The sequence below is a fragment of the Triplophysa dalaica genome, chromosome 2, assembly GCF_015846415.1.
Source record: "Triplophysa dalaica isolate WHDGS20190420 chromosome 2, ASM1584641v1, whole genome shotgun sequence".
Taxonomy (NCBI): Eukaryota; Metazoa; Chordata; class Actinopteri; order Cypriniformes; family Nemacheilidae; genus Triplophysa; species Triplophysa dalaica.
In genome coordinates this window covers 6,737,686-6,757,615 of record NC_079543.1, presented here as the reverse complement: position 1 = coordinate 6,757,615, position 19,930 = coordinate 6,737,686, and the positions used below count along the sequence as shown (strand labels likewise).

At 37.8% G+C, this 19,930-nt stretch overlaps 2 protein-coding genes across 5 annotated transcripts; one reads left to right on the top strand and one right to left on the bottom strand.

The window, feature by feature from the left end:
- The first annotated feature begins 700 nt into the window (after positions 1 to 700).
- On the top strand, positions 701 to 9,967 carry abcg2d (ATP-binding cassette, sub-family G (WHITE), member 2d). Its single transcript, XM_056770391.1, has 15 exons — positions 701 to 912; positions 3,573 to 3,632; positions 3,821 to 3,935; positions 4,544 to 4,696; positions 4,778 to 4,935; positions 5,543 to 5,694; positions 5,765 to 5,866; positions 5,990 to 6,237; positions 7,916 to 7,998; positions 8,455 to 8,544; positions 8,768 to 8,892; positions 9,092 to 9,246; positions 9,397 to 9,486; positions 9,608 to 9,661; positions 9,788 to 9,967. Exons 1-15 carry the CDS (start codon positions 701 to 703, stop codon positions 9,965 to 9,967), a joined length of 1,977 nt encoding a protein of 658 aa, XP_056626369.1.
- A 682-nt stretch (positions 9,968 to 10,649) lies between these two features.
- On the bottom strand, positions 10,650 to 19,844 carry pkd2 (polycystic kidney disease 2). Of its 4 annotated transcripts, XM_056770362.1 has the most exons (16): positions 19,451 to 19,843; positions 18,751 to 19,167; positions 18,119 to 18,232; positions 17,470 to 17,603; positions 17,137 to 17,387; positions 16,829 to 17,053; positions 16,443 to 16,671; positions 15,640 to 15,810; positions 15,365 to 15,546; positions 15,105 to 15,225; positions 14,924 to 15,022; positions 14,223 to 14,344; positions 14,004 to 14,121; positions 13,761 to 13,924; positions 13,468 to 13,624; positions 10,650 to 13,389 (listed from the first exon to the last, which is right to left on the bottom strand). In XM_056770362.1, the coding sequence occupies exons 2-16, from the start codon at positions 19,148 to 19,150 to the stop codon at positions 13,165 to 13,167; spliced, it is 2,712 nt and encodes a 903-aa protein (XP_056626340.1). In that variant the 5' UTR covers positions 19,151 to 19,167; positions 19,451 to 19,843; the 3' UTR covers positions 10,650 to 13,164. The 4 variants fall into 4 exon arrangements, with proteins under 4 accessions (XP_056626340.1, XP_056626349.1, XP_056626358.1 ...); XM_056770371.1 differs by having other exon boundaries at positions 13,761 to 13,921; positions 18,751 to 19,844; XM_056770380.1 differs by having other exon boundaries at positions 18,859 to 19,843.
- Positions 19,845 to 19,930: the final 86 nt, after the last annotated feature.

Below are 19,930 nucleotides of genomic sequence, written 5' to 3'. Positions count from 1 at the left end.
GCTGATTTAATTCACATGAAGGTTTTAATTGTGAGAGTTGTTTCTTTTTTCTATTGGTCAATGTCTAATAAATCCTCTAATATATAACATATAAATTAACTTGTAATAAAAGCTATACTATATATTATAACAATAAAATTTATTTGTATTTTACAATATGTATTTTGCTTGTAAATAGTTATGTAAATAATATTGTGTTTAGTCAGACAACCATGGCAAATAAATGCAAACCCAAAATAGATCAAATTATTATATTTGGTCATATTCACTGTGGTCACCTCCCTTTGCTCAGAATTTGTCAAAGTTTGTTATTTTTTAGCATCTTGAGGTCCCACCTTTTAAACAGTTTTGAAGTTCTCATTTATTCTGGGATTTTATTGATTGTTTTTCTTAAATAATTAATCAAAGTCATTGATTATTACACAAATAAGATTATAGCAAATAATATTGTTGTTAAAAAAAATACTTTCAGCATATGCCTTCAGATGAACAGTTTTGTAGGGTCAAAAGAAACATTTTACTATAACCATTAACTCACCTATTATTATAAAATATATTCTCTACTTTTTTACAGTTTTTATAGTAAACTAATTGTTTCTACTGAAAGCTGTCAAATTTCACATGTGTGCAACATTAATATTTAGATTTCTGTGAAACTGATTTCTGTTGCTTATGTGTTTAGGAGAACACCTGACAAAAAATGCCTGACAACGCTGTCTTTGAGACTGATAAAGTCACGCAAGAGATGGGCAGAAATGGGATGTCAGGGTCAAAGGTCATCCGCATGGAGCCCATCAAACAGCAACATGGAGCCACCGTCAGCTTCCACAGCATCTGCTACAGACTAGAGCAGAAAACCAGATCCATCTTCAGGACGGCTACTGCTCAGAAAGAGATTTTGATGGATCTCAAGTGAGTCAGTGACCAATGTCAGAAATGACTTATGTGTGACAGACAAAGAGGGGGAGAGAGAGTTCAAGTGCATATGTGTGTTAAATGAGGATTGGGGGTCATTTGGTCTGTATGATACGGTGGCCGCTAGGTATCACTGCGCTGCAACAGAAGAAAACACATGCAAACACAAAAAAACACAAGCAAATTCAGAAAGCTTCTTCATTAGTTTGGCGACGCATGCCCTGCAAATACTCGAAACACAAACCAACACAGAAACGCGCTGCAAGCTGCACAGACGACACGTGTTTTCAGGGGACCGCAAAAACTGATGTACCTGATTGGGACACGCTTCATTTTGACTGTTCAAATTCCAGTAGTCTGCCACATTGAAGGTAATTGCTTTATTACTTTAGTTTAATTTTCTTAACGTAGGTCCGTAGGATATTATTAGCCTGTCGATTTGAACAGTTTAACAAAAACTATGAGACGTAGTAGCTGCTCAACTTATTTAAACAAGTGTCACTATAAAAAGTTTAAAGGTTTAAAAAAATGATTAAAAACTTGTCAACCTATTCTAGTCGACATAGTCAATGTGTCTGACAACTCCACTAACGAATTTGAACAGTCAAAATGAAGCATCAGTTTTTGGGTTCCCTGGAAACGCTTCCGTTATCGTCCGTGCAGCTTGCAGCACGTTTCTGTGTTTGTTTGTGTTGCGAGTATTTGCTACGCGTTTCTGTGTTTGTTTGTGTTGCGAGTCTTTGCAGCGCGTTTCTGTGTTTGTTTGTGTTGCGAGTCTTTGCAGCGCGTTTCTGTGTTTGTTTGTGTTGCGAGAATTTGCACCGCGTTTCTGTGTTTGTTTGTGTTGCGAGTCTTTGCAGCGCGTTTCTGTGTTTGTTTGTGTTGCGAGTATTTGCTACGCGTTTCTGTGTTTGTTTGTGTTGCGAGTCTTTGCAGCGCGTTTCTGTGTTTGTTTGTGTTGCGAGTCTTTGCAGCGCGTTTCTGTGTTTGTTTGTGTTGCGAGAATTTGCACCGCGTTTCTGTGTTTGTTTGTGTTGCGAGTCTTTGCAGCGCGTTTCTGTGTTTGTTTGTGTTGCGAGTATTTGCTACGCGTTTCTGTGTTTGTTTGTGTTGCGAGTCTTTGCAGCGCGTTTCTGTGTTTGTTTGTGTTGCGAGTCTTTGCAGCGCGTTTCTGTGTTTGTTTGTGTTGCGAGAATTTGCACCGCGTTTCTGTGTTTGTTTGTGTTGCGAGTCTTTCCAGCGCGTTTCTGTGTTTGTTTGTGTTGCGAGTATTTGCTACGCGTTTCTGTGTTTGTTTGTGTTGCGAGTCTTTGCAGCGCGTTTCTGTGTTTGTTTGTGTTGCGAGTCTTTGCAGCGCGTTTCTGTGTTTGTTTGTGTTGCGAGAATTTGCACCGCGTTTCTGTGTTTGTTTGTGTTGCGAGTCTTTGCAGCGCGTTTCTGTGTTTGTTTGTGTTGCGAGAATTTGCACCGCGTTTCTGTGTTTGTTTGTGTTGCGAGTATTTGCAGCGCGTCTCTGTGTTTGTTTGTGTTGCGAGAATTTGCAGCGCGTTTCTGTGTTTGTTGTGTTGCGAGTATTTGCAGCGCGTCTCTGTGTTTGTTTGTGTTGCGAGTCTTTGCAGCGCGTTTCTGTGTTTGTTTGTGTTGCGAGTCTTTGCGGCGCGTTTCTGTGTTTGTTTGTGTTGCGAGTCTTTGCAGCGCGTTTCGGTGTTTGTTTGTGTTGCGAGTCTTTTCAGCGCGTTTCTGTATTTGTTTATGTTGCGAGTCTTTGCAGCGCGTTTCGGTGTTTGTTTGTGTTGCGAGAATTTGCACTGCGTTTCTGTGTTTGTTTGTGTTGCGAGTATTTGCAGGGCATGTGTCGCCAAACTAATGAAGATGCTTTCTGAATTTGCTTGTGTTTTTTGTGTTTGCATGTGTTTTCTTCTCTTGCGGGGCAGTGACACCTAGCGGCCACCGTAGTATGATTTGTTATGAAGACGCTTTATTTCGTTTCTTATTTAAAAAGCTATATTAAAAGAACTACATGATTAATGAAAATTGAATCAGAATTTATTTTCAAACATGGAGATCTTTAGATGGCTGTATTAAATTTCAACTTTTCAATTCAGCACCGAGGGAACAGCGATGTCCCTTGAGGAGATTTTTTTCAAGCATTGACTAAATAAAGGGGCGAAATGGGTTCTTTGCCTCGGTGCCGTTGAAGAACCATTTTTGGCTCGCCCATAGAACCTTTTAGTCAGATGTTTAGTCAAGAGTGTAAGTTCATTTATGAATAACAATGTAACCAAGAATGATTTTGACATCTGATCTTAATGCTTCTCCTAAAAGCATTATATCTGTGACATTTCCCACAGCAGAATGAGTCATTTCTTTGTCCTTGGAAAATCTCTCAGTAGTGTTAATTATATGATATTAAGCATGGCTTTTTGAGTCTAATCTCTTGATCTTTTGGCTTTCAAAGCCCTAGGACATAGTGTTAAATGGAGTCATGTGTGATTTTGACGTAATAAATTACTTCACTTTTTTATGTGTCTAAGCAAACCAGCACACAGATAACTGTAAAAGTCTTTAGATGCTTAAATGATCAACATTCAGGAATTTATAGACATTTCAATTTATTACCAAGTGACATGAATCTAAAGTTATTATCTTTCATTCAGTGGGATCATGAGACCAGGTTTAAACGCTATTTTGGGCCCAACGGGAAGTGGCAAATCTTCGTGAGTACATTTTTTTCTTTCAAGGCTCCTTAATAAGATTCCATTGCCAAATAGTTCTGGAAAAGAGGGATTTTTTGCACCGTTTGACCGAAACATTTGTTGAATCTTGAAGTTTTTCTAGTGGGATGCATTTTTAATAATCCGCATCTTTGTCACTCTGAAGGTTTGGATCTGTTTCATATTGGCAGGTTTCTGGATGTTCTCGCAGGAAGGAAAGATCCAGGTGGTCTCTCTGGGGAGGTGCTTGTCAACGGATCCCCGCAGCCGCCGAATTTCAAGTGTCTTTCTGGTTATGTTGTCCAGGTAACACGTTTGACATGAAACTAGTGTTTGTTCACTTATAGTCCAAGATTCTAAACAGTGCATGAGAATTTAGTGGATCCCAAAACAATTGTTATTCCCAAAAGTTCAGTTAAATGGACATCTAAGCTAAACTTTTTCTTAATATTTTTTTGAATGCTTAATGGTCCTATGTGTGATTTTTTGGAGGATCTGTTGACAGAAATGCAATATAACAAACACAAGTTTCTGTGTTTAAAGACCTTACGTAAATTAGCAGTATTTTTTCCCTAAGAATGATCTATTTCCAGCTATTAACACAGCACGACCCCTTGCATGGAATTCAACAAGTTGTTTCAACAGTAGCCCTAAACGGACGAACTGCTCTACAGAGCGTGTTTAGTAAATCTGTTATCTCCTTCGGCAAAGAAGCGACAACGTGACAACATCTTAGTCCTGTGCCTGCCTCCGTAGTCCTGAGGGGTGGAGTGAGCCGTTGGTTGCAATTTGCAACCTCACCCCTAGATGTCGCTAAATTTCATACACTGGATCTTTAAACCTGTTTACGGTGTACTAAATGAATTATAATGCAGCAATAGGGGGATACATTTTGTGTTTGTGTGTGTATTAAGGATGACATAGTGATGGGAACCCTCACAGTGAGAGAGAACCTCAGTTTCTCAGCTGCTCTGCGCTTGTCTTCTGGAATCAGTTCACTAGAGAAGGACATTAGAGTGAATGATCTCATCTCAGAGCTCGGCCTAAACAAAGTCGCAGACTCAAAGGTGGAATAAACACACACACACACACATTCTCACTTTAATACTTCTCATTACACTGGACATATATCTTCATCTTTCGTGCAGGTGGGCACGCAGCTGATACGAGGCATCTCGGGTGGGGAGCGAAAGAGGACAAGCATTGGGATGGAGCTGATCATCGATCCATCGGTTCTCTTTTTGGATGAGCCCACCACTGGTCTTGATGCAAGTACGGCCCACTCTGTGCTTCTGCTGTTGAAAAGGTCTGATTTATTATTTTAGTTCATGTACGCACTTGAAATATGCTTTAACAGTTCTTTGCCACCATGACAACCCTATTCACAGGGCAGTGTTGGCTTGATTACCGGGAAACTGCATTTATTTAATTATTTATTTATTAGATATGATTTATTAGAATGATCTTGCTTGTTCTATGCCTTGGTCTTGGTCTTACCTTTCTGTGTTTTTCTGTTTTTCTTATTTTCTCCTGTAAAGCTGCTTTGGAACAATGCACATTGTGAAAAGCGCTATGTAAATAAACCTGAATTGAAACTTGAATTGAATTCATTGACAATTTCATCCTAAATGTCTTTGTCCTGTTGAACACAAAAGAAGATATCTTTAAGAATGTAGGAAAGCAAACAGTTGTGCTGCACTTTTGAATGCCATTGTCATTGTTTCTACTTTGGTCGTCAATGGTGGCCAAGAACGGTTTGGTGTTCATCATGACAAACAAATGTATGCTTGGAACAACTCGTGGGTGAACAAATAATGACAGAATTTTAAATTTTTTGGATGAACTGTCCTTTAAGTAGATACTGTATGAATTATGTAGACATGCAAGATTTTATCATGCTCATTGCATTTTAGAATGGGCGATCAGGGTCGCACCATCATCATGTCGATTCACCAGCCACGATATGCCATCTACCGGCTCTTCGATGGCCTCACCCTTCTGTCAAATGGCAAACAAGTCTATCACGGACCTGCCCAGGACGCTCTAGATTACTTCTCCGAGATCGGTACGCTCAACTACAAGAAATCGACTTTCAAAAATCAAGTCAATATTATAATATTTGATTTTGTGTTTAGGTTATACGTGTGATGCCCATAACAACCCAGCTGATTTCTTTCTGGATGTAATTCAAGGAAACACCACAACTGTGGAGACAACAAAGATTCAAAATAATGAAGGTAAATACTTTGTGAAAAATTGCTTGGAAGTTTGAAATACAAATGCAATTGGGTGGGTACCTTTGTTATGTGTACTTAAATGGCCTTTAAACTGCGTCATATGTGCTGTGATGTCATTGACAGATGTCCAGTGTGCTCGCTTTAGTCAGCAGTTTATTGGAGATCTGTTAGTAGAGAAGTATAAAACCTGCAGCTACGCACTGGGCATCAAAGCAGACCTGGACCACATCATCCGGGCCAACGAAAACAACAAATACAGACTCGAGTGTCAGTCCATCACCTACAACAGCTCTTTCCTGAAGCAGCTCCGCTGGGTGTTATGGAGAACCTTCTGGAACCTGATGCTGAACCCTCAGACGTCCGTATCTCAGGTGCCACTGTAATTTTAGACATGACCACAGGGCCGTTCTTCATTACAGCAATGCAAAAATCACATTCTTATTACCCTAGGGAAAAATAAATATACTCAAATGTATTTGAAATACATTTGTTTCTAAGTTAACTGCATGTACATTTACATCTGATGTACTTAAAGGGTAGGTTTAAAAAGCAAAACCAAAGTTCTGTTGTCATTTACTTAACCTTGGGTTGTTCTAAACCCATATACATTTCTTTGCTCTGCTGAACTCAAAGGAAGATATTTGGAAGAATGTAAGTAACCAAACAGAGCTCCTCCCCATTCACTGCGATGGTAGGGAAATAAATACTGTGTGAGATTTGTTTGGTTACAGACATTCTTCCAAATATCTTCCTTTGTGTTCAGCAGAACAAATAATGTTTTAGAGGTTCAGAACAATCTTAAGGTGAGTAAATGATGACAGAATTGACATTTTTGGGTGAACTGTCCCTTTAAGATGTATTTGTGGTATACTAAACTCAGTTTACTTTAATGAAGATGATTTTAAGTGTATTTGATTGTGCTAAAGTGGAACTATTACAAGTATACTTCAGGTACACGTTAAATATCTTGCAATGAAAAATTCACAAAAGCCTGATCAAAAGTGACATTAGAACACATGTTCATTAAAACAAAGGTTCAATATTAATATATAAATAATATAAATAATCATAAACTATAAGCAATACTCCAAATAAAGTTAAATTATCGTGTCAGCAAATATGCTAACACATTTAAACTATACTTAGTATGAAATAAATGTATTTAAAAAAGAAAAATAACTATAGTAGTAATGTAATGTCAAAAATATGTTTGTTAAAGAATTTACAGGTCATATAGTAAAAGTCATTATATTACATTTATCTTTATTTTATTGTAAGAATGAATTACAAAAATACCAAAACTATTAAAATAGTAGCGCAATTAATGTCACAAAATGATGTACCTTCCTACAGAAAAACATGTAATATTTGTGCTTTTTGTGCAGAAACACATTACACCAAAGCAAAACTTTTTTGTAATTAAAAAAAAAAAATTGTGTTTGACCATATAACAGACTTCTTTTTCATAAATTCTGAGAAAGCAATCCCTAACATACAAACGTTCCCTTCTGTCCTCCACCGTTCCGCTCGATACGTTTTTTATCTCATTTGGTAGAAACCTTGCAGAGACCCTTCGAGCTCATTAATCACCAAATGCCATCAGAAGAGACCTCACTTGAAACATTACTCACATCTGACTGCTCCTAGAAAACTTTGAGGTCAAAGTTAAGCGGATTTGTTGACTGTTGTGACTCCCCCTTGTAAAGGATCTGAAGTTATGATTTCTGACAATATAAAGCAGAACACCAATGTCTATCAAGCATGAACATAACCACCAGACCATCACCTGACCAGAGTTAAATGGTGTCTTGACATAAGAGGTGAAAGGTTATAGGTGAGAGCTTGTTCTCATCTTAGGCACTTAGCCTTTTACCCTGGTAAGGGCCTTTACACACCTGTCTGGACTCTGGACCTTTATTTATTAAATTAGTAGGTGAGGATTTTGAGGGTTGTGATAGAGATTTGGTCTTGGATATGTCTGTCTGGATAAAAGCAGATTTGTCTGAATCATGTACATTATTTTCTCATTCTCATCATTGTTTTTCTCAGTTGGCTGTCACAGCACTTATGGCTGTTATTGTTGGTGCAATCTTCTATGGAGTCAAAGATGACCAGAGTGGTGTACAGAACAGGTATATAAACGGTTTGTCTTCTGAAAAATAAATAAACATGAAATAACATTTTTTGTTTTTTAATGTAACGATACCATTTGTTCTGTAGGACTGTAAACGTACATTGTCATCTAGTACAGATATTTCAGGGATCAATGTGTTCACGTGCTTCATTCAGACTCTATTGAAGAGTTCAGTTTGTTTCATTTAGTTAACAGGGACATTGCACATTAATAAACAGTAATTTACCAGAATTATCTGAGATTTTTTTGCAATACAACTTTTTAAAATCATCTTTTAATTTTTTTCAAAATTCACGATTGTGCTGTATAGGTAATATTAATCAATAGTCACAAGTAATAATAACTCAAATACAACAAACAGCTAACTATCACAATAAAACACAATAACAGCGCCATAACATAATTATAGTTATCTGTTTTTCAAATAAACTTTTCGTTTGTACTCGATTTTCAGGGTTGGTGTTTTGTTTTTCATTACAACCAATCAGTGCTTCACCACGCTCTCCGCTGCCGAGCTTTTCATCACAGAGCGCAAACTGTTCATGTATGTATTTTCAACATCTACTGTATTATGCAATCAGCATCCAGAACTAAATCTGTTTTTTTAAAAATGTCTAAAGAATATATTAAAATCTGAATGAAACAAAAAAACAACGGATGTTCACAGTACAGATGTGTGTGTACAGCAGTTTGATATTTAAAATGCTCTGATTTCATCACTGATGTTTAACAGCTGATTGGTGAATGATGATGTTCTCTTTTCCCAGTCATGAATACACGAGCGGATATTACCGTAGGTCTGTGTACTTCCTGTCTAAAATCCTATCTGACATCATTACTCAGCGCACAATCCCTTCCATCATATTCGCCTGTGTGGTTTACTTCATGATCGGTACGTGTGTCATATTCGCTAAAGCTGATCTTCCTGAACTCCAAGATTTATTGTGTTACTGTAAAATAAACATATTTTTTGTGTATTGAATTTGAACACTAAGTGCTACTTGTATGTATTTTGAACTGGTTTTGACAGGTGGTTGTGGGTCCAAACGAGATCTCGAAAGGATCATAATCTCACTTCTATCTCATTGTAGGGTTAAAACCCACGACAGATGCTTTCTTCATCTTCATGTTGACAGTTATACTTGTAGCATGTACGGCTGCATCCATGGCCATGGCTATATCAGCCGACCAATCGGTGGTGGCCGTTGCCAACATCTTCATGACGATCAGCTTCATCTTTATGATGGTATGTCAGAAACGTCAGATATTGTCGTTGCAAACCTTGCGATCAGTAATTTGAGGAATATAATAATAAAACTATACGTAGTCAGTCTACTTTGCAGAAAAGGCCGTTGACCAGTATAGTGCTTCTAACTTTATTCTTCTATGTTTGTAGCTTTTCTCTGGTCACCTGGTTAACCTGAACAGTATCATGGACTGGCTGGCCTGGATAAAGTATTTCAGCATCCCTCGCTATGGGCTTGAGGTTTAAAACATTCCTTGCTGAGTTTTATTTTTGGCAAAGTAAATCTAGTCTACAAAGGACCTTCATGACCAATCAAACTAAATTTCTTGTCTGCTTTTGTCTCTGTAATTCGCTTGCACAGGCTTTTCAAATTAATGAGTTTGTGGGGCTAAAGTTTTGTGGAGATGTCTCCGTTGTGCCCTCCCCAGCTAACCTGTGGACCAATGGCAGCAGCAATGGCGATGACATCATCGTGTATGTAAACATCTACATATAACTTTTAAATTTTAATATCTAAATCTGTCTGGAATATTCAATTTAGAGTGTAATCTTAGATGACATCTTGTTTTACAGGTGCACAGGAGAGCAGCATCTTATATTTCAAGGGATCGATTACTCGACCTGGGGTCTATGGCAGAATCACATTGCTCTTACAGTCATGACCCTGATTTTTCTTTGCATTGCATATGTCAAGCTCCGATTCATTAGGACTTTCTCGTGAATGTTATGATTCGTGTGCAACGTTTGATTTATGAATCATTATGAACATGCATACGCGTAGCACACACAATTCTATTATTATGTTCAGTTTATTATATCATTTTGGTCTTTTGTTGTACTTTACTTTCAGTAATGATTTAATCCCCTTATTGTTATTTTTAACTAACCAAACAAATTGAATGTAGTTGTTTCATCAAGGTTTTATTTTTAACTATAATAAAGCACAAGTACAAGTTTCATGGTTTTCAATATCAAATATAAACTACAAATCAGTTGACGTAGTCTGCATGTTCTTCACATCATTCACCATTTCATGCAACACCATTTTTACACATTGCAAAGGGCTTTGATATCCAAACTCAAGGAGCAGGTTGCAGGTCAGATGTGCACAGTCCTGGTACCGCTCATCATGGGAATCCATATAATTGGTGTGGCTTAATCCAAAACCAGCAAACATCAATGAGAAGATTACCAAACTTTGTTCCTGTGCCATGAGCACACATTTCACGATGTTCGCTGTGTATAATAAATCCATCAACAAAAGCCAGCAAAGTCTGTCAGTTATATCTACAAAATATCCCTTTCATGTATGACATTATGTTTTCAGTAATTCTTAATGCTGTGTTGAGTTAGTTATTTCTAGGATAAAAAGATACACAGGTTATTGTCAAATAAAGAGACCATTATGTGTTTGAATGGATTTTATTGTACACGATTGTGACATTAAATAACCAAATTGTGCATAATGAAAAACACTTAAGAAAAAAGAATACATTTTATCGCGATAAAAAGTGAAGTGTAATTGTTGTGCCCCTCCTGGCAACAAATGAAATTGCAGCTTATTTGTGTGAAAGGTGACATTGGGGGAGGATACTTGTTTTTGCAGTTTGAGATTTGAAATGGATAAGAAAACAACTTTATTTTTGCTGTTATGTTTGATGCTGCAACAAACATTCTTCCAAATATCTTTTTTCATTTATAAAGGTTTGGAACATGTTGAGGGTGAGTAAAATGATTTTTGGGTGAACTGTACCTTTAAAAATCGATGCCTTAAAAGACGAACACACATGGATATCCCATGAAATCAGAAGCACTCCAAATTGAAGTTTGTTTTTATGATGCATGAAAACGATTTGAGACTTAAAATTATTAAAGATTACCAAGAAAAACGCACATTATATAAACAAACATAATAAAACATGCCAGAACTACAACTGTAATAAATTGAAGAGTGAGTTATAAAATATAAAAAGGAAACCATACGGTGAAATTAAGCTCATTGCTGGAGAATACATAGTGCAAAATGTTCATTTAGGAAAGGTAATGGGTCTCTTTCATGAAACATTCGTAAATATATGAGTGATTTGCGTGTAAAACAGACCTTCCTGAAAAATACTTGATAGTAAAACGTGTTTTCATGAAATATTGCAGCATTTATAATAAATAGCTTATCAATGTGTATCAATTCTCTTTTTAAAATTCATGTACCCTCATAATCTTCAGCTAAAATTTGAAAATGCACATACACCCTGAAATGATGGAAATAAGACGGCTTGGCCGCAGGGGACTTTTATGAATCATTTGTTAATAAGGAATTTATGCACACTTAATCATAATTAGCTTAATCCCCGCCTATGAAGGACAGCTACGCAAATTACGTATCTAGGAATGATGGAATCCTCTGGAATCCATTCTCATGTTTGACACATTATATTGCATAAGATTCATATATGCCTAACAATAAATTAAAGCGTGTCCACTAAAGCTTTTTAATCAGTTATAATAATGCCTGGTGCTCTTCTGTAAAATAAACAGGTGATGGCGTTTGAGAGCACTTTGGATGCACTGTGAGTTTTTCCGGAGACACGCTAGTTGCTATGATTAGAAATATCAACGCCAGTAACATGTTACGAGTATCTTATTTTTATGATTATTACTGAATATAAAAATGCGACAACCAGCAATGTTAACTTCTCCATTGTTGTGTTGTGCAAGTGTGATGGTTGGTCTGTATTATTTGTCCTTCACGCCACTGTGATTGGACAGCTGTGTTGAAAGGGACAGTGACCAGCTCTGCGTTTTACTCAAAGTGAAAGAGTCAGACAGGGCAGGGGAACATGAAATATCATTATGATACACAATGCATCAAAATGCAGAGTAATCAGTTTGTCAGAAAGAACACAGAACATTTGAATGTTTTACGCATGTTTTTCGTACCAACTAACATTTCGAAAATACGCACATTGTTATGAATCTGAAAATTTACGTTAGAATAACATAACAAATGATTTACACAAAAACTCGTTCTGCTCGTGTTTCATGAATGAGGCCCAATGTTTTGACATCTTCAGTTTATGTGATTTCTAACTAACTAGAACCAATCAACCAATCAGATTGTAGGGTTAGATTTAAGACTAGATTTGGCTTCTCAACCCAATATTTCCCTTCGATGTTAGGGGTTAGCTATGATCAGGCTTTAGCTAAGGACAGTTTTATCACTTTGTTTATTTGCCAATCATATTAAATCATGTAATTTGATGAATGTTTATGTTTAATGCATTCTTCTGTTCTGCATAGAATGATATTGGTCCTCACTATACATACAGAACATTATATATATCATATCAACTACACTCTGCACTTAATCATAGCAGTATACAGAATAAAACTGTGATTATGTGAAAGTGTGTTTTACCACAGTGGCCCTTTTTAAAGATTAAATGTGAAATATGTGATAATTTGTGTATCATGTATGTTGCGTATATACATCGCTAAAATTATGCTGTGAAATAACAAAAGCTTAATGTTTAAGTCATGCTTAAGTCATCATGTACCTCAATTTTAAAATGCATTGGACCTGAAGTAACAAAGGAAATTTAAGCTTTGACTCCATGTTTATAGCTGTGTGAAAGAGTTTTTATATTTGCATTATAAAGCATAGGCTGGCTACAAACAAAAAGCCCCAATTAACTTTAATATAAAGAAACCTAAATAAATAGCTTTTGTGCAGCACTATTAATCCTATAGCTGTGGGCATGCGGCAGGACGGCTGACCGTGGAATACTGATTTGAGTGTGTTTGGTTTGAAGTTCAACCTTCAGAAATGTGACTAAATAGTTTCTACCCAATGCACTGCATCAGAAACGGACCTGTAGAACGAACTGCGGAACTCCAAAAGTTGTCATGTAACAAAACTCCTCACATGTGACCGGCCCCAATGGTAGGGGCATCTGGGCCCTCGGTGGAAAGAGATGAAGGTGGTCGGGAATTGCGTGGGCGGAGCTGAGCAAGAACAGTGGGAGTGGCCTGGCGCTGGCTAACCTGCGATATTTGGTCGTCAGACTCCCATCGTTCCAGTTCCTCTCTCACCAGCTTGTCCATCTGTTCCCGGTTCAGCTCTGGATTCATGCCTTTCTTCTCATCCTGAGAGCATAAAGTTACATCTTAAAAAACTGGTTACACAGAAAATAATTTGTTATAGTTAGTTCGTAGTTTCATCACCTCTGTGACCGGATTCCATGAATCCAGAATGCGTCCAAGCACGTCTCTCCTTCTCATCTTGGCTCTCTCCATGACCTCTAACTTCACAATGACAGCGTCGATCTTTGACACGATGCTGCCGATCGAATGCTCCATACGGTCCACTCGGCGCACGAGCCTGACCACAAAACAATCCTTATATTAAAAAAATATAGCTGCAAGAAGCAAAATCGGGGTTCAAGCGCTTTAAGGCATCTTTAACGATCATTTTTTAATGCTTTATTATTATTTAAGTTGTGAGAATCTATATTTACACTTGAAACTCCTCATACGACACGCCTCCTGAGCTGCTGCCACGGCGACGGGAACTGTGCCCGCTGTCCTCATCGTCGTCCTCCTCTGAGTCGTCCTGGCTACGGGACAAGCTCCGCCCACTCTCTGGCCTAGGCAGTGAACTGTGCTCCAGATCCAAGTCCTCCTGGCGTGCGTTTAAAAGATACTAAGCATCCGTTTCAGTGTGTGCTGATGAAAAATAAAGCTACACTACATTCACTCACTCTCTCTTTCTCCAGATCATCTCTCATCTGCTGGTGTTCGTGTTCCGTAAGCTCCTGATCTCCATCAAGGTCATATTTGGCAAAGATAGCTTCAATCTCAGCGTCCGAATGTCCTTTTCTGTGTATAATGACATGGGAAACATTAAGGCAGGATAATTTCTGACTAATAGAATTTCATTTCTCATTTTTTTTCATTTAATTCAGGTAAATAATTCGAACCCTCTCAGATCTTGTCGAAGCTCATTAAAGCTGAGTTTTCCTCCAGCCGGGTGCGAGGTGTCTGGGATGTCATTGACAGAGGTTTTCTTCAGCTTGAGTTTCACCATAGCCCTGTTATAGCCCTTAAACACAAAGATTAAACATGAATATGCGAGAGAATATAGAGAGAATATAGAGAGAATATAGAGCTGCGACCCAAATCGCGCACTTATGCACTATTCTATGCCGTTTGGTAGTATAAATAGTGAGTTGTGCATTCACATTGAAAATCGTCAAAAAAGAAGTCCACTTTAAGTATCCGGATGATGCACTTTTTCAACTGAAAGTACGAAGTGTGGAACTGTGGAAGGTTCACGCAATCAACGTTCGCAGTTTCGCTTACGTAGCGGAAGGGAGGCGGGGCTAGCAGATGCTGCTCAAGCAAAACACTCCTGCAGAGTGATAACGCTTCAATCTGATGATGACTAAAGTAATGCTGGACAAACAGATGAAAATTACATTAATGGTACAATGTACACGCTGTACGATTGACGTCATTTGCGCTCGTCTGGGAAACTTATATGTTCCCGGTTAGTATAAAACCATTTAGGATTCCATTTGGGATTAATTACCCTTCTAAAATGTATACACTATATGATTGAGTGCACAGTTTAAGTGCATAGTATTTCATTTGGGACACAGTAGTATTATTTTCTTTATACCTTCTTAATGAGATCTGTTATCTCCATCTCTGACCTCTGCTGGGCCATGTCAGCCTTCACCTCAGAGTAAGTGTCATTGATGATTGCCAAGAACATATTCTGAATGTCAGGAAAAAATATGGTAAAAATGAAGTATTTATGTGCATATGGATTTATGTCATGTTTCTTCTGTTTTGTTTACCAGTAAAATCATAAATATGAAGAACACAAAGGTGGTGAAGTAAATGGGTCCCAAAACGCTGTCAGCCTCCTCAATCTCTGAGAAGTCAAAATCACCCAAAATGATCCGGAACTGTGTGAATCTGTATCAACAGAGAGCCATGAATTATAAACGTATTATTTGTATATTTCTATGTACATTAAATACTTTCATACTTGATTAATGAAAGTATTTGGTTGTGTAAGCCAGCCAAAATAGGCAAAGAGGCCTTCAAAACTCACATGCAGGCCTGAAAGGTGCTGAAATCATCAACTTGAGTCCCGAACACCAAATACGCAAGCTGGGCATAGGCCAGGAACACGATGAAGAACATGATGGAGAAGCCCATGAGGTCCTTAGCACAGCGTGACATGGTGGTGGACAGCTGATTCATGGTCTTATTGAAATTAATGAACTTAAAAAGCTGTGGAAGAAGCAAGATGGATATGTGTGTCAAAGAAGCCAGAAAGTTCCTTGGTGATGTTCTGCAGGCCTATTTCTTGAAATGAGATCTCACCTTGACCCAAGATAGGAAGACGATAACAGCAGCCAGGTTGTTGAAGTGTACCTGGAGGCGAGCAAGGGGCTCGAAGTTTGGGTACGTGCTGTGGTTCTCCAGCAGGAAGTGAAGTCTGCGACTGACGACTGACGTTCTGCAGATGTTCATGATGATGGCTGGAACGCTGAGCTGTGACAATGTACAAATGGTTAGTATAAGAAATAAACCCTGGCTCAACAAAGTATCATACTCAAGAAAGCAAAATACATATTAGTTTATCACTCATATTTCCTAAAAATTGTGAAATATGAGTTGTTTGTTATGGTTAATGAAATAAAAAAATAAATTTCCAACAAATCACAATTCTATAAAGTATGTTAAAATATTTAAAGTGATATTAAATTAGTTCAACAGCCCTTTAATGATGCTGAGAAAATTGATGACATCATTATTCTCTTACTCCTGTTAACATATACACACGTGAAAACTAGTTTGTAGTTTAATTTTGTTATTTTAGGGCAATTTTAGAGCAATTTAAGGTAGTTTAGTATATACAGTATTTGCATTTCCTAGTTGATAACTATTTTAACATTAATAGAATTTATATTCATTCTACGCAATTGAAAAATTATTTTGAATCAAATAGAAATTGAACAAATTTGATCATGAATCAAATCGAAATGAAACGTTCTGAATGAGCAAACTCAGTTTTGAATCAAATCAAAAACTAATTCATCTTAAACCAAATCGATTCACTGTCGAGCCAAAGATCTGATCAATTTATTTTACAGAACTTGTGTAAAGGTTTTGTTTCTGCCTACCGCAACAATGAGAACATCCAGACAGTTCCACAGGCTCTTGAAGTAGCGTAAGCGATGTAGGCGGATCTCTAGAAATTCTTCCACCAGGTAATACAGCACAAAGAGACAGAAGGACACTTCGCACATCCCCACGAAGTAGTCCCAGCTGGACACGTACCGGATGAGCCGGACGGTCTGGAACTGCCAGGAGGTCACAACGCCCCCTGTGGCCGGGAACTCCGCAAGCATTCTAAAGTAATTAAATTAAATTAAATTAATTCGAAATCTAAACTGTCTTTCCTACTGACATAATTTTTTATTACATTTTAAACTGCCTTTTGCACATTACTGTAGACAAATCAATTCAATAGACACGAGTTAAAGGGAAATCTCATGCAAACCATTACCTGACAATACAAAACAGGTTAACGTTGCCATTATAGATGGAGAAGTCCAGGAACACTGCTCTGGTGCCACGATCCAACCAGAGGTTGTTTTTCAATTCTTGTAGCTGATTGGCTGACATCTCTCGAGTGCGTGACAGTTCCTGGTAGTAACCTCCACCGCCATAGGTTGACACTTGGCCCCAGTAACTGCTCTCACCCAAACTGCTCTCCGTTGAGTACAACCACCTATATCACAAACAGCAAGAAAAACATTACAGACTAACTTTTAAATCAACAAATACATATTTTAGTCATCTAAGGCCACATACGCTGTGCCATTTTTAAACCCAAATGGTGCCTTTTCCTCTTTGACTGGGGAATAAACGCTGTAGCAGTCGTACACCTCGTCCCGCAGGTCTCTGTGGACAGAACAGGATTCGTTGCGTACTCTGAGCTGTCGAAGACGTGGAACGCCCAGCAGGAGGTTCTCATAGTAGATCAGACTCTGGTTCTCTGGAAGACTTTTGTTGTTGTACCAGAGCTCCCAGTACATACCATTAAGAAAAGGCCCTTCTGTGAACTACAGTACAGTACAATAAGTTAATACAATTTAGTCATTTCTAAGTATAACGAAAAAAGATCAGCAGCAATGGAATAATTACTTTCCAGAAGTCCTCCATTGTTGAAAGAGTCTTGAAGGTGGTCGGTTCTCCGTTTGTTATTGGTGTATCCAAGAAGAGTTGAGACATGACTTTAGTGTAATAATACATGTTGGTGCTCACCATTCCATAGGTTACTGAGAAACATTGAAAGACAATGAGAAAACTGTGTGGCTTATTACAGAATGAGATGTTTTAGAATTGATGAAGTTTATGATTCAGCATGATATATTTATATAGACATACATACGCAAAACCATCGCAAAAATATGTTTTATAATATATTATTTATTTGTATTGCATTTAAATTTTGTTAGAAATGCATTTCCTCCCTAAATTAAAGTATATCTAAAATAAAAAAAATCGAATATATAATTTCAATTCAAAGTGCCTGTTATTCCAGAAGTAAAGACTGGCACCGCTGGAGCGGATGTGAAAATAACTGTATTTTTATGGAATACTATGACATATTTTATTCAATTTTTACAACTTTTTTCGTGTTGTGGTATGTGAAAAACTGCTTTTAAAAAGGTTAGAATGTTCTTAATTAAAATGTTTTCAATGCACACAAGAAAAATGACGTCAAAATAAAAAATGATCATCTATTTTTACATGACAAGTTATTCAATAACGACAGCGCTGTTTCACTTACAGATGCAGATTGTGAGCAGGAAGAGTATGTAGGTGATCATCTCTCTGAGAACAGTCTTCAGATACATCTCTCTGTTGCTGTTACTTTCACCCAAAAGACGAGTGTCCCACAAAACTGAAACAAAAATACACTTGAACTACTTTTAGAAGTATTTCTCATAAAACTTACTGTTCTTATATCAAATTTATCACTATTACAAAAACTAATCCTGCTCTTGAACACAGTTGACGAATACAACAACTTGTTCGTATATATTAAATAGACAATATGTAATCTCAAACCAGTGGTCTTTGTAAACGCCTTTTTTATTTTTCAATGTGCAAAAGTTAAATTCTCATTATAATTATACAGTATACCAAACCTCATAATAATAATTATAATCAATCATATTATTACACAAAGTACATAATTTACTGTAATCTCTTCATAAACAATCTTTCTTTCAAAACATATTCACAAAATGAATTTTCTTTCCAAAAATCACCCCAAAATAACAGTTAGAATAGAGACATGAACAATTGTTTTCACAACTTTTATCTGACTTCATTTTTTACTTTAATCATACGTTTATTAACCTTAACCTCACAACTAACGAGACTATTGGCAAGACAAGATCCCATCAGAACTGTTACCCCTCATTTTCTGCAGTATCCTCTTCCCGCAGCTGCGGTGCTCGTCCTGAGCTGGTTGATTTGGATACAGTCCTCTGTTTACTCTAGCAGTGATACCGGAGAAGCTACCTGGCTCGATGGTGCTGCTGCCACTGGAGGCCGTGGACAAAGACCTCCGGCCCGGGCTCGACGGGGGCCAGTCTCCCTCCATCATCCCCTCCTCCGGCTCGAACCCCGGGTTGTCCCGACTCCACGCCTGCCTGGAACTGGAGGCAGGCGGAGATGGGGTCTCATCGGGCACCCCCAGGCCCACTTCTTCATGGTGCATTTTTTCCATCTCAATCCCTTCATACGGCGGAGATGCTGCGGCAGATGCTGCCGGGGTCTGCGGTGCTTGAGGCCGGACGCGACTGGAGCTCATCTTGCAATTCAAAACAACTGTATATGAAGACAATCTTTAGTTACAGTCATTCTTTAATGTCGGTTTGATTCAGATGATGCTCGTGAAATGTGTGCCAATCATACGAGTAAACTCCAAACTCAAGTTTAGTTTTTTTTTTAATATTTAGCGTAAAAGTTACTTGGCAATTAAAAAACTGTCCGGAGCGATATTCCGTTGTTTCCAATTAAAATAAGCGAGAAAATTCGGTGGGGAAAAAAACGTAAACAACGATAATAACAGTCAAAGTTGTCATCAAAAAGGACCGACGCAAACGTATACCTGCATCTTTTACTTTAAGAAAGTTTTAGAAACCCTTAGTCCGAAGTTTGTGAAAGTGGACAAAAGCAGTTTTCCAGTCCACACTCAGCCATCTTGTTCCCAGTTGTTCCCTTAAAATCCCAGACTAGAGGAATCCAGTTACGCTGACATCAACCTCTGGAAACTTCAACATTGCCCTGTTTAGTGCAGCCCCTCCCGATCTCTCCACTACACACTTTTACTCACAAAACCACTAAAACACGCTTATATTAAAAAAGAAATTTTAATTTCTTTAAAATAAAGTGGTTAAATAGCAGCTATACGATGTTACATGAACATTAAACAAGTTTTTAAACGTTGACTTTTCTGTCAAGCAGTATAACAAGTTACGATACACATATGTGACGATTCAAGTAAACTAAAACTACGCAATTTTTATACTGTTGTTTTGTCTTGTGTGCTGCTAAGCAACAGGATATCGCCCCACTTCGGGATTGGATG